Source organism: Varanus komodoensis, unplaced genomic scaffold (assembly GCF_004798865.1).
Source record: "Varanus komodoensis strain SLA01 unplaced genomic scaffold, ASM479886v1 scaffold3, whole genome shotgun sequence".
Lineage (NCBI taxonomy): Eukaryota > Metazoa > Chordata > Lepidosauria > Squamata > Varanidae > Varanus > Varanus komodoensis.
This window is the reverse complement of record NW_025335761.1, coordinates 21,926,344-21,939,909: the sequence shown is the minus strand read 5'-3', so window position 1 is coordinate 21,939,909 and position 13,566 is coordinate 21,926,344. Positions and strand designations below refer to the sequence as shown.

At 45.9% G+C, this 13,566-nt stretch overlaps 2 protein-coding genes across 4 annotated transcripts in view; both read right to left on the bottom strand.

Moving 5' to 3' along the window:
* Nucleotides 1-255: 255 nt before the first annotated feature.
* Nucleotides 256-1,155, bottom strand: ANKRD63 (ankyrin repeat domain 63). The gene has a single exon (XM_044435760.1). It carries the CDS (start codon nt 1,153-1,155, stop codon nt 256-258), a length of 900 nt encoding a protein of 299 aa, XP_044291695.1.
* A 3,216-nt stretch (nt 1,156-4,371) lies between these two features.
* Nucleotides 4,372-13,566, bottom strand: part of PLCB2 (phospholipase C beta 2) — a 66,726-nt gene continuing 57,531 nt past the window's right edge. For all 3 annotated transcript variants that reach the window (XM_044436785.1, XM_044436787.1, XM_044436788.1), the window contains 5 exons: nt 13,387-13,463; nt 12,016-12,111; nt 10,639-10,696; nt 8,751-8,837; nt 4,372-7,396 (listed from right to left, as the gene is read on the bottom strand). In XM_044436785.1, coding sequence (XP_044292720.1) covers nt 7,109-7,396; nt 8,751-8,837; nt 10,639-10,696; nt 12,016-12,111; nt 13,387-13,463 — 606 coding nt within the window. In that variant the 3' untranslated portion in view covers nt 4,372-7,108. The remainder of the gene's footprint in view (nt 7,397-8,750; nt 8,838-10,638; nt 10,697-12,015; nt 12,112-13,386; nt 13,464-13,566) is intronic.

The following is a 13,566-nucleotide window of genomic DNA, read 5'->3' as shown; positions in this document are numbered from 1 at the left end:
AGCACCCTATGACTTGCATTTCCCGATGTTGTTGCATTAAACAGCGTGCAGAGCACGCCGCGCGGAGCTGGTCGGGCTCCGAAACGGCGCTGGACACCGGAGCGAGCGTCCAGCACTTCGGAAAACATGATCTCGCCAGCGAAGCAGGGGCTCACGAAATCGGCAGCCGAGGAGGAACGCGGGAAAGGCCGGGCGGGGCAGACGACGAGCCCAGACGCGCGACGCCCTCTCTAGGGTCGCTTCCAGGCGCGCCGCTCAGCAGCCGATCAGCTTTTGACAGTCTGGCGCCGTGGAGCGGCGGATCAGCGGGCGGACTCGCAGCGACACGGGCTCCTTGGCCGCTTCGGGGTCGGCGCTGACTGCCGCCGCCGCGTCTTGCCAGCGCCGCTGCTGCGCGCCCTCCTCCTCCTCCGGGCGCGGCCGATCCGGGTGGCGCTCCCGCTCCCCGTCCACACGGATTGCGGGAGCGGCGTCGCCGCCGCGGACCGGCTCCGGCTGGGCGAGGAACAAGGCGCCGGCGGCCCGCAGCGCGCGCACGCACTGGCTGTGGCCCCCGGCGGAGGCCAGCAGGAGCGCCGTGCTTCCGGCGTGGTCGGCGCGCTCCAGGTACAGCCCGAGGCGCCGGAACACGCGCAGCAGCCACTCGATGACGGCTGTCTGGCCCTGCGACGCCGCGTACATGAGCGGGCTCCAGCCCCGCGAGTCCACCGCGTCCGGGTCGGCGCCGAACTGGACGAGCAGCTCCGTGACCTCCAGGTAGCCGCGTTCGCAGGCCAGGCTGAGGGCGCTGCGCCCGGCGTCGTCGCGCATGTTGACGGCGGCGCGGCGCTCCAACAGCAGGCGCGCGAAGGCCAGGCGCCACGCCGGATCCTTCAGCAGCACGGCGTACATGAGCGGCGTGCGGCCCCGGTCCGCCCGGCAGTCCACGATCTCCCCGTCCAGGGCGTCCAGCACGAAGCGCGCCAGGTGCAGCCGACCCGCCTTCATCGCCTCCAGGAAGGTCCGCGTCGACTCTCCCGGGCCCAGGTCCCGCGGCTTCAGCATGGTTGGTGGTCCGCCGCCGCGCCGCTTCCGCCGATGGTGCTTCGGTACCAAATGGCAACTCGGGGAGGCGACTCCCCAGAGCCGCTTTATAACCTCGCCTCGAATCTCCATGACGATCGCCGCCTTTCCGCTCCGGGAGGGAGAGGGTGATCCGCAGAAGCACCTTCGCTACCCGTCTTACATGCGGGGGCGTGGGTGGCAGTCAGGGGAGTGGGGTCGCCGGAGAGTTTCCGATGCCCGGAGCAACAGCGCGATCGTCCCATACTTAAGATAACATGATCGCCCAACCGGAGACTCCCTGGGATAGATAAATAGGGCTGCTGGCATGTCCTGAAAGGGGATGCCCATGTGCTCTTTGCGCTGTGATGACATCTAGAGAGGAGGAAGAATTGGCAGTGCAGGAACAGGGCAGTACTTATATTAATGGGCTATAGTATAGCGAGGTGGTGTAGTTCAGTGGGTAGAATGCATTACTTGGTGCCCTTCCTCAGGTGAATGTCTGAACTGTTATTCTTTGACCAGTATTTTGCTTAAGGTAGTAAGAAACTGCTGTCCTAGGTTTTGGGAGAGGGAACTGTGGCTGTAGATGCAAGTAACTGTTTGATGAACATGCATGTGCGAACTCCCCCATCTGTGTTTATTAGGTTCTAATGGAGGATCTGGGACCTGCATTAAGGATAAGCATCATTGGGCACTTCTCAAGGACCCACACTGCTCAACAGGTACACTGGCAAAAGTTCTTTGCACATGCCCCTTTTCTCCATTTCCACCTTGGTGTTTGCCTGTGCCTTACTCTGGCCCATGCGGTGATGGTCAGACCAGGAGATGCTTCAGCCTGCCTACTCCCTGGTTCTCTGCCTTTCAAGGAAGTAAGTGCTTGCAATGAGGATGGGGAGCAGCAGTGGCTGGTGACACGGTGGTGAGAAGCCAGACTCACTGAAGGAGGAACCCATGCTGGCTGCCTTGCCCAAGGGCCCTGAAAAACCTGCAGCTGGCAGTACGCCTCTAGCTCCTGAAGCCAATACACCTGTGGGTGGTCCTCTGCTTCCTGCTTGCCTACAGGTGACAGATGGGAGCCATAAAGGCCCAGGGGACCAAAGGCTGTCTCCACAATTTGTGCAATGTTGGTCTGAGATTGTGCTGGTGACTGCATTGCATCTCCTCCGCCCTTTTTCCTCTGGGAACTCCCAAACACCCTGAACTATCCTGATCCTGAACATGCAAGTTTGGTTGCAGATTTAGGCATCCCTCGAGTAGACTCATTGAAACCAGTTCAGCTGAACTATGACTTCACTGTGCTTGAAGTATGACTAACACTGGATCCAACCCATCATCCTGAAACATTGTGATCACTACAGCTGTGCTCATTAATTGATGGCTGCAGCATCACAGAAATGACTTACATGACTGCCTAAACCCACACACTTGGAATTCTCATATTCCTTCCACTCAGTGGGGCTCCTTTACACATTCAGCAGTGAGAAAGCATGTATATGAAAACTAGGCCTGCATTTCCCACTTAAATGCTGCTTGTGCACCATCCTGTTGCATATAAGGCAGGGGTGAGGAAACAACCTGAAGGCCAAATGCCATTTCTGAGAAACAGAAAAGAGGGAGGAAAAGGCAGGCCCACATTCTGCCCACCTCAAGTTGCCAAAGCTGCACTTGAAGGCAGTTGGCAGAGGCTTCTGCCCACATACACAGTTTTGGGCTTGTTGCAATGTTTTTTGCATTTACATATGTTTTGTTGGGTGAGAGAAGATTGTGAAAGGCAGTTAGTGAGCCACCTTTTGTGCTTCTTGTTTTGACAGCCACAAGCAGCCCCTCCACAACAGTGGTAAAAGGGGAGAAGGGATAAAAGAAGTCATGGCAAGCCTGAAAGGGTTTGCTGTATTGGAAGAGAGAGAGGAAATGCTGGTGCTCTTGCAGTGTCCCTTGGGATACCCGCTGGAGGACCAAGGGTGGAGGTGGCAGAGGGAAGGCACTGTACCTGTGATGTGCATGATGGTCTGCCATGTCCATCAGGAGTAGGGTGCCTTCAGTGTGTCACAGCCACGCTGTGCTTGCCATTGCAGCCTGACTCACTGTGTTGTGCAAATCTAGCATTTGTTTCCTGTGGTAGCTCAGCAGTTCTTGCCTCATCTATTGTGTCTTAATCAGACTGGGCCACATACCACTCTTTTGGTATATGTGACTATTAGGCCAGAATCCCAGTCTGATATTTTGGAAAAAGGGTGGGTTGGGTTATTAACATTTCATGCGCATTTATTCAGAATTTTGTACCCCAAGGACTGTCCAATGATGCCTGTGTGCTAACAGGTCCCACCACTAACAAAAGGAGCCAGTGATTTTAAGACAATCTGAAGGTAGCTGAAATTGTCATTTCTGGAACAGGATGGACAAACACTGCTTGTAGAAGACATGTCCCAGTCTGGAAACAAGAGAGCTGTTGTTACCAGGGTTGCTTCTGGAACCTCTTGGTCCCTGTTGCATGAATCATAGGTGCTGAGGTGCCGTTTCATCATCAGCAGAACTGCCCAAGGAAGTTAAAGTGTGGCTAGAGAATAAACTTCATCGTTCCATGTTTTTTCTAGTTCAGGTAGAACACGCACACTCCACACCCTTCTCCAGAAATGTCATGGCTTGGCATCAACACATTTCAAATGAATAGAAATGCTGGAAAAACCTATCATTTGTTATTGGTATCATGAGCACAAGGATGGTTTAAGGGTGTTTCTGTTGTCCTCATCGCAGGTGCTCCTAAGTCTCTGAACTTGGAGGTTTACCAACATCCAGTACAAGGTGCTGCCATGCCTTGCACCCTGCATTTTATCTGGACAGTCATTTTCAGCTGTCTAGATTTAAGGCCAGGGAGGGAAGGAGGCTGGGCTGTCAACTGGAATCAGTGCCTGTCTATAGTTCCAGGCTCCTCCTTACCACTCCATTTTCCCCTTTCAAGGCCAAGTTGTGACCTGAAGAAGGCAGTCTGTGCAGCTGCAAGGAAGTGAGGTTGGGGGCTCATTCTCTATAAAATCCTATGGCCTCCCAGATGATATCAGGAGCCTGTAGGGTTGCACCCTAAGTATGTTGAGGAGGAAAGAATCTATATCAACTGATCTTGCGAATACTTTCTAGTTAAAGGGCCAAAGTTATTTCATATAAACTTTATTTTTTCAAAACAGGAGATCTCTGAATGCTTTATAAATTGCACTGGCAACCTGAAAGAACTGAGCTTTTAAATTCTAGCATTCAGATGGTGGTAACTATTGGTGTGGTAATGGCTAGCCTACATACAAGAGAACCTGACTAACAGGCACTCTTCATAGCTTTAAAGGGGTATGTTTATTTATAAAAACACTGCATATACTGGCTTACAAAATGGATTCATTTTCATTCATTTTATGGGCATTATTGCAAGACGTGGGAAATGCCAGGATGAAATGCTTGAACCACAGTTTGTGACCAGCTGCATCTTTGCAGTTCAGATCAACAGTTAACAACCCATCCTCCAGCAGTATCTTGCATAGGCATAAACATTTACAATCTTTATAGAATACACAATTCAAATATTTTTTCTGTTGGAAAGAACATGAAAATGAATTTTTAATAGCAACCCACACTTGGTAATAAATCCAGATGCTCTTATGAGAATGCAGTGGAGAGCCTCTGTTAACATGTGATAATTGTTCTCCAAGTTGCTTTTGTTACTGTTGGCCCTTTGGGTGAAGTTATTCCTCTGGTGGCTTTCCATGTGGTTCAAGTATCCCCAGACCCAGATATAGACAGCAAAGGATTGATTAATATCCAGTCTCATTGCAGAGCATGCAGTACCCCGAGGAGGTACTGAGTAATTGAAGTGAACACAGTACTTTTTTTGCTAGTAGCTGTTGAACAGCAGATTTTAGGAATCACACAGGAGGGAAATGGTGCTACTAAAGCGGGGTGCGGAACACCCAAGGGCCAAATTCCATTTTAGAGAAGGTTTGGGGGCCTCATTTCAGTGATGGGAAGAGATGAAAGCAAAAAAACGTGCAGCCAGAACAACCCAAATATCGGTATATTATTGCTTTAAAGCTCATGCTGCAAGCTAGTAAGTCTTAGGAGAATCATTTCAGGCTTTTAGAATGGAGGTGTGGTGATCCATGGGACTCCCAGGGAATCCCATGGGACTAAATTTGGCTGCTATGCCTGAGGTTTTGTACCCCTGCATTAAAGCAAAGGGATTGGCTAGACTGGAAAGGTATGCAAATACACGCTATTGTCAAGAGGGAAATAACTTGGTAGGTGTTACTGCCCCACTATTTAAGGTGGAAGCATGAAGAAAAGACAAGACAATGAGTAAAAGCTAAGGAGACATCAAGGACATAATCCTGTGTAAATTTAAACTGAAAAAGGCCCACAGCTGCTAGTATGCCACAGCCAGCAATGCCAGCTGAAGTATGCTGGGAGTTATGGGTCTGCTTCTTTTTAAACTTACAAATGGCAATGGATTCAGTAGCAACCATTGTCAAATGCAAATGTATTGCATGGAGGGATGTGTTATGACATTTACATGTAACTGTAAAGGAGTGAAAAGCCATGAGATCTGAATATAGAAGAGACAAGAGTGCAAATTCTGGTCATGTGTTTCTCACTTTGTGTACTTGCTCAAACACACATGTGGTAGGGGGGAGTGATGCTTTCATCTTTGGAAGGCAAATAAAAACACAGTCCTAAAAATGCAACATTCCTATGGACAAGCTCAGTATTCATTGTATGAATGAAATGTTACAAAGGAAAGGCATTTCCAGGCATATTAGCAATTATTCCTGAATACCATGTACACACATAAGATTCCTCCCTTTGAGTATCGCTATGAGTTCTTCTTTTCCCAAGCCTCAGTGCACGCAAACTTTTTATTCACACCTTTAGGTTTGCAGTGCTAATCTATCATGTCTCTAGGGCTGAGAATCTGATCCCTTTCAGCTTTGAATTTGGTATGGGGGTGGGGGGGCAGGAATGGAAGGTGATGGTGTAACTCCTCTGAAGATGCACCATAGGACTGATTAGACTCTATGCCACAATGTCTCTTCCTCCATTCCCAGAGCGGATTTGCATTTCAGTGCAATCCTGTGGTACTGAAGTAAGTCTTCAATGGGGCAAACTCTCTAGTGCCTGTGTTTAGGATTTCAATCCAACAAATAGTAGCAAAGGGGCAATTTTGCTTGAAAGCAAGGCATGTGGGAAACACCTGTCTTGTTCGGAAACAAAACTGAGCTCCCAGGAGGTTTCTGAGAGTTTGATTACACTTGAAAATAGGGCACATGCCTTACCACGTGCTTTCTTTCCAGGGAAAAGCATCAAACTTTCCCCTTGCAGCTGCTCATATATGAATAAGGGGTTGGTTTTAAGTAGGAATGGATGAGAAATTTGTGGCAGGAAGCAGTGAGGGCTCCAAAGGGGCCTCTGAGGGCTGCTTGCTTGGGCTTTGTGGTGCTCACTGCTGCATTTACCAGTTAATAATTGTACATGATAGATGGATGTTGGTGTGAGACTTCAAAAATATGAAAGGCAGGCAGTTCAACTTGAAGTATGGGTGGGGTTGTAAGGTTCAAGGTTGAGCCAATTTTGGATTTATTGGTATGCGTATTTGCTATTTCAGTACTGCAGCCAGGAGGAAACCAGGCTTACTGGCAAGCTGAAGAGGACACCTTGAAACCCTTTATGGGGATTAAAAGACCAGTATTGTGACATGCATAACGGTTTCATAGTTGCATTTTGATAAATGTTTTTGTCTTACATAATGGTTTTAGAGAACCCATAATCTAAGGTGAAAGCATCTTAAATGATTTAGTACTAAGCAGATAATCAGGTATCTGTTTTTTTCTTATGCGGCTCTTCTGTTGACCATCCTATTATCTCAACCCAGGAACTCCTTCATTAAAGGTGCTATCCTCCACATGTTTTGAAAAATGCAAACATTGCAGAAGACCATGAAGCCTCTGTAAGAGATGTATCATTAAGTTCTATGGAGCTTCAGTGCTGGAAACAAGAGAAATGGATCCTTAAAGAGTCATGTGGAGGCTCACAATTTGCTCTCTTGTGTATGCATGGAGTTGTCATCCTCTTCCGCATTCTCTGCCCAGAATGCCCTCTGAGTCGCTTGCCTGACCGCCTCAGGCATTGGGTTGTTTTTCTGCAGCTGCTGCTCCAGCCCCTGGTCTCCCTCACTGGCAGTCTTTAGGGCCTCTTCTTTTGTCCTGTCAGCCTCCAGAGGAAAACACACTCTTGCACAGTCCTTCACTAAATCTTGCACCTCTGCACTGAGAGCTCTCACCTTTTCTTCATACTCTGCAAATGCCGCCTCCTGAAGCTGCACAAGAAGACAGAGCAAACAGACACTTGAAAAGCACCTCTTGCAGAGACGCTTGCTCAGAAAAATCTGGGCTGCTGCTTGTTACTGGGATCTGTAAGGCCTAATGACACATTGACTGAGTTCAGACAACATAATAACCCACATTCAAGGGTTGGGTATGGGCTGAATGTGGGTTGTTGAAACATGGGTTATTGTGTTGTCTGAACCCAGCTGAGATGGTGAGCAAGTCAGCAATAAACATGGATTGATTGTGGTAAACCACGGTTTGTTAGCTTGGCTAGACAACACAATAATCCATTATTTCAATAGCAACCCACCCTTGGCTGTTGGATCTGAGTTAACATAGCAGGGCTAGGACTCGGCAATCTTCTGGGCCCCTCCAACTCTAATACTCTATGATTCTATGTTGTGAATGCAGTTAATTGCATGCCTCTTCCTTTCTTTCCATAATTGTAGGTTCAGGAAGGGGATGATTATCATGGAGACCACAACTCATGGGAAAGGGAGGTTTAACCTTTCCCTCCCCAACCATGATCACATGAAAAATCTTTCCCTCCTGCAAAAATGTTCCCATTGGTACCAATGGAAGCATTTTCTTTTCACTTACTGCATTGTGTATATATGTGATTTTTGTTGTGATCTTGGTTGCAAAAGAAAGATTTAAACCTCCCCTGTGCCCTGATGGAAATTGTCCCCTGCACATAAGGTTATTTTTTCTTTTTCACTGTTCACCACTTGGAAATCTTTTTAGGTTGTAAAATTTTCTGCCATATAATTAATATATGGAACAGGAACATTCATAGAAGTCTAGATCTTTGTAGTCAAAACAGGCATGCTGTGGAAGTTCTGCAACTGGTTCTCTCAGGGTTATTGTCTTGGGGGGCAAATGGCCCCCCTTTGGATTGGAAGGAGAGGCTGCTTTAAGGAGACACTTCCTATTTTCCCTTCTGCAGCTCATAGGTTTTGGAAAAGGAGAGGGACTGTTTGCATGGTAGAATTATTAGGGTGTAGGGTTCAACCTCACCCTCCCTGTACCTTCCCTCTCACAAATGTCTTGAAGAGAAGAGAAAACTCCAACTCTGGATATTTTGTGTGTTTTTATGTTCTTATGTTTTATGCTCTTATGTGCTTTTGTTTTCTGCTTGTGGCACTAAATACTTAGAATGGCGCCACTGAATTGGTGGGGAAGTTGATATGTGCATAGTGTGGATGTTGTTTAATGTGCACAGGCTCAGGGACAGGGATCTAAATGTTATTTTGGTTTATTGTAATATTCATTGAATCTTCTGTTTGATTACTGGCCCACTAAATAACCATGCAAGGCATTTGGTGTAAATTTGTCAAGAGATACCTGGTTTTCGTTTTCTTTGATCTTTTCTAGGCAGGCTTTCTGCTTTTTTTCCAGTATTTCTTGATACTTAGTCTGCTTTTCATGCAACTTAAAGGAGAAACACACACATTAGAACTCATCATCTTCATCATAATCATATAGATGCAACAATTTAACTAACCCACCTGCCCACCCAGCTTCACTGAAAGGTGAAAATACAAGCCTTCCACAGCAAATTGAAGTTTAAACTCTGGCAGTAACTAAGCCTCTGCACAAGCATTTCAAGTACTGTAAATCAAGAAAAACTACATAAAAACATAGGAACCCTCCAAATAACTGGGTGAAAGAGGGGTAAGGGGTCATGTGCCTGTAGGGAAATGCATAATAGGCATCTAAGCCTGACGTCCCTTGCCCCGCTTTGTGTCATCAAACTTTCAGTACACACTGGAACACGGCCCTTTAACTTTAGGCTTTCATTGTTTGCCCTTTTCCTGTTTACAGCTAGAATCCTTGTGGTTCATCTATGTGTTTTAAAATATGAAGAAAACAGCACTTGCTTAAGATCTCTTTCCTGGGGTGCCCAGTGGAGGGGTCTAGGAAGATGGCTGAGCTGCCCCTCCCTGGGCGGAGAGTCACTGTGATGGCTGCCCCTCCCTTGCCCAGCAAGAGTTTGGTGGCCAAAAGTCATTTCTGTGGTGGTTCTGCTGGAGGAAGCTTGCATAAGTCTTGAAAAGAAGGTGCTGTGGGGTCAAGGATAGGGCATTCCCCTGAAATGGACTGTCCACTCTGCCTGCCTTGCACCAGTTTTGCTGTGTCTTCTAATTGCTTTCAGGGTGGGGAGATATAAAATACATCTATTCCTGGCCAGGTTAGGGGGCTTTTGCTGTATCTTGCCTATTATGTCAGGTAGGAAAGAGGTTCGGGGCACATCTAGCTCTCTTGGAGTTCTAACTGGCTTCTCCAGAAGGCCATGTCCCTTTTACCCAACCGTCACTCATTTCCTGTGCCCCCCCCATTCTAAAAGACTGACATGCTTCTTGCAAGACTTAGTTCTTGGTCATAAGGACTTATAAGTACAATATGCAGGTATCTTGGCTCTCCTCCCCCCCCCCCACACACACCCAACTGAGGGCATCTGCAAAACTAAATTCGGTCCTCAGGCTGTGAAAGGTTCACTGTTAGCTTCTTTGAAGATAACAGAAGGGTGTCAGAGTCTACCTCTGACAATTTACCAAACAACAACAGAAGAGTTTGCAAAGCCCTAAAACTGAATAAATGGCCAGAGATTCATTTATTGAAATAAACTATATGTTATTTATCCCACTTTTTCATTTGTGGTGAATGTTATTTCATTCTATTTGTATTTGGTACAATTTTTCTCACAGCACCAGTGTGGATATGGGAGAGAAGAAGGAATCAGGGAGGAAGTGCAGAGCAGACTAACAGAGTCAGGGATTCTGTTGCTGTAGTGTGGACATAGACAAGGCCCACCTAGAACTGTTGGTTCATAGATCAATGCAATATATATCCATTTTAAAGTTCATTTTTGAATATATGTTGACATGTGAGAAGTCTCAGGCCTTCAGTTTGCTTCATTTGACATCTCTCCAAGCACTCCTAACAAAACAGTCTATTTGGGATACAGCATCAGAGAAACTGGCCATTAATTCTAGAGGAAGGAAGAAGACACTTGCCCTGCTAAATGTTTGACAGAGGCAGGTTCTTTCTGTGTTCTCTGTGACAAGGCAAATATCCCAGGGAGGCCCTGTGGGATGGAATCCTATACCCCAAAATCAGAGCTAAGTGCTTTTCTTGACACAAGCAACCATTCATAACTCTGAATATAGCCATTGAGTAGGCAAGCCTACAGATTCTATTAGGACACAACAGAGATGTTCCAGAAACTCACCTTTTTGACCATCTGCACTACTTCACGGATGTGTGCATTATTGATTTCTCTCTTCAATCTTTAGAAAAAAACACACTGTATCAGAAATTAAATTTTATACTCTTCACTAACTTCAAGATTGGTGGGTTTATCATAAGTGGCTGCCTAGAATTAACATGGCAGAATTGTGATAAGTGAGACTTGTTCAGGATTTGACTGAACATATGAGGTCTAAAATGCATAAAAGTTCAGGGTAATAGATCCTGGCCTGGCCTCTTTCCATGTATGTGCCAGCTTCCACCTGCTCAGTTCCCAGGCTTCCTGTGTTGTGCAAGAAGGTCTGAAGCATTCTACCCTTGTTTACTTGAATGTAAGTAGAATGCCCCATGGAACTGCACACAGAAAAAGAACAAAAACCCCAAAGGGTACAGCTCAGAGTACACAGGGACACTGAGGATAGGGCCAGAATGTGCAATCCCTCTATTTCTCATGAGCTCGCATAAACAGCAGGATAGGGCTAATGTAACACTACAACTTGTGTCTGAGAAGGCATTGCCCTAGCTATTCCAGTTCCAGGGACATCTAAATCATGGTGACCTTTCAGGCCCTGTGGCACATTAAGCAAAGGTATATGCAAAACTAGATGGCCCAAGCTAATGGTAGCACCATGACAAATATCCTGCCAAATGAGTTTCTGTTAAGGAAACCCACTCCAGTGAGTTAGGCTGTGGTCATTTGGGGCAAGTTGCCTGTGTTAAGTGGCGAGCCAGTGTTGTTCAGTAGTTAGATTTTGCCCCCCATGGTCTTAAACCGCTGCTCAGCCATGTCACTCAATGCAGTCTCTGGGCCAGTTGCCCCCTCTCAGTCTACTGTATTTCATGGGTTGTTGTAAGGACAAAGTAGTGAATGGAACTATATATGCCATCCTCAAGCAAAAAAGTATATGGAAAAGATAGGGGCACCAAATGCATGTGCATGTTTTTTCTGCCTATGCGCAGATAACATGCTAACATCTGTTAAGCATGGCAAGGACAAGCAGTGGTGAGCCTTAAGCCTGCACTCTGTTATCCTTTAGATAATAGAGAGTGCACAACTACAAGGAGGAGTTCAGAAACATATTTGTTTTCCATTAACCACAGTTTGGCATATTATTCAAACAATAAACTGTGGTTCTCTTAACTATGTTGAAGCAGAAGCATTAATAGGAAATTAAGGTGATAGCTGCTAAAGGTCCTTTGAAGTGATTTCACATGCTGGTAAGAAAATGTGATGGGTTTTTGGAAGTGGGGAAGGTAGGGTGGCTTTACAGGTGCCAAGAAAGGTGCCTGAATAAGCATTGGTGCGCAACAGCCCTGGTCAAGACAAGCTCCAGAGTGCTGAACTGATCTGTCAAAGTACCTTTCCTGGATACATTTGTCAGTTGTATTCTTAGCCATGGTTTGGATTTTGTCCAGTCTGTTCCCCTCTAGTTTCTTTTTCATTTCCTTTGTGTCACTGTAAAGGAAGATGTTATCAATGGAGTTCATGCATTTCAGTAATAACACCTTTTATAATAGTACAAATATCTCCCTTCCTATCAAATGTTTTGAAAATTTCAATCATGAAGTACAGATTAGCTGAGGAGAAAAGTATGGCACAAAGGTCTTTGTTTACAGGACTGAAAATGTTCCTTGCCTGAGGTGAATGATCCCAATGGAATAAGAGAAAATGCATATGTATTATATGCAGGTTACATCATGCAAATCCCTTCTGATAATTGCCTAACCTTGACATTTTGGGCTTCCCAGACTGCTTTTGCTGAGTCAGTCCAGCCAAATGACAGGTTTTGCCTTGTGCCCCATTTCAAAAGATGAGACATGGGGCAGCCAGGTCTGTGCACAAGGAGCCATCTCAGAATGGCTACCCCCCTCCCAATTATCAGCAATCCAGCCTGAACAGCTGATAAGCAGATTCATTGCTTTTTTTTTCTGAGAGTACAGCCTGTAGATGTTGAGGGGAGCAACACACAAAGGCTTCTATGTGCAGCTCTCCACTGTTTTGCCCCTGGGCTTTGCCTACCTAGACCAATACCCTCCAAATATGGTGGACTACATTTCCCATCATCCCAGCCAGCATGAGCAAAGCATGGGATTTACAATCTAATGCTTCTGGAAGGCTCCAGATTCAGGACCTTTGCCTGACTGGAGCTCCTCAAATGCCTTTTGAGCTTAAGTTCTTTAGGCTATCAGATAATAAAATAAGATTGGTGAACTAGATTTGTGAAGCAAATAAATAGATGGGAGGGAGTAATGTCTGGATAGAGTTGCTAATTCAGTTCATTGTTTGGTACTGTTTGAAGAGATAGATTAAAGTTTCACTACAAAGGTGCTGTCCAAATAGCCTTGCATTTTGCATAAATCTGGTGTCTTGCTGGAGTTACAGATTCACTCTGCTGATAATCACAGCATTCTTTGGTCTTCCACATGTGGTAGACTGATGTGGTAGATAACCATGCATCAGTGCTGGTCTCTCCTCCATCCCATGTGTGGTCCAAACATGTATGCTAAATGCTTACTGGATCAGGGTGGGTGAATTTTAGAAAAATGTAAACAAAAGCAAAATGGTATAAGGGAAATATATACTACTCTACAATTAAAAGAGTCAAGGAAAAAAGTGAAGAATTTAAATGAAAAACTCAGTTGCTGATCAGGAAAAAATGGGAAAATGCCATTGTTTTCCAAAATTGGTGAATGAAATGCTATAAAAACAGCATTGTTATTTTATATTTACCTCTCAGAGATCTCCTTTAGTGCTTTCAGTTCGGCTGCATGCTTTTCTCTTGCAAGTTCTATTATCTTAGCAATTTGCTGTTTAAAAATAAAGTAAAATGTAGTTACAGTGCCAGGATTTAATTTTACTCCTCTCTCTCTCTCTCTCTCTCTCTCTCTCTCTCTCTCTCTCTCTCTAAGA

Excerpts from the sequence above, each read along its gene's own strand:
- ANKRD63 (XM_044435760.1), bottom strand. The coding sequence starts at position 1,155 with ATGGAGATTCGAGGCGAGGTTATAAAGCGGCTCTGGGGAGTCGCCTCC.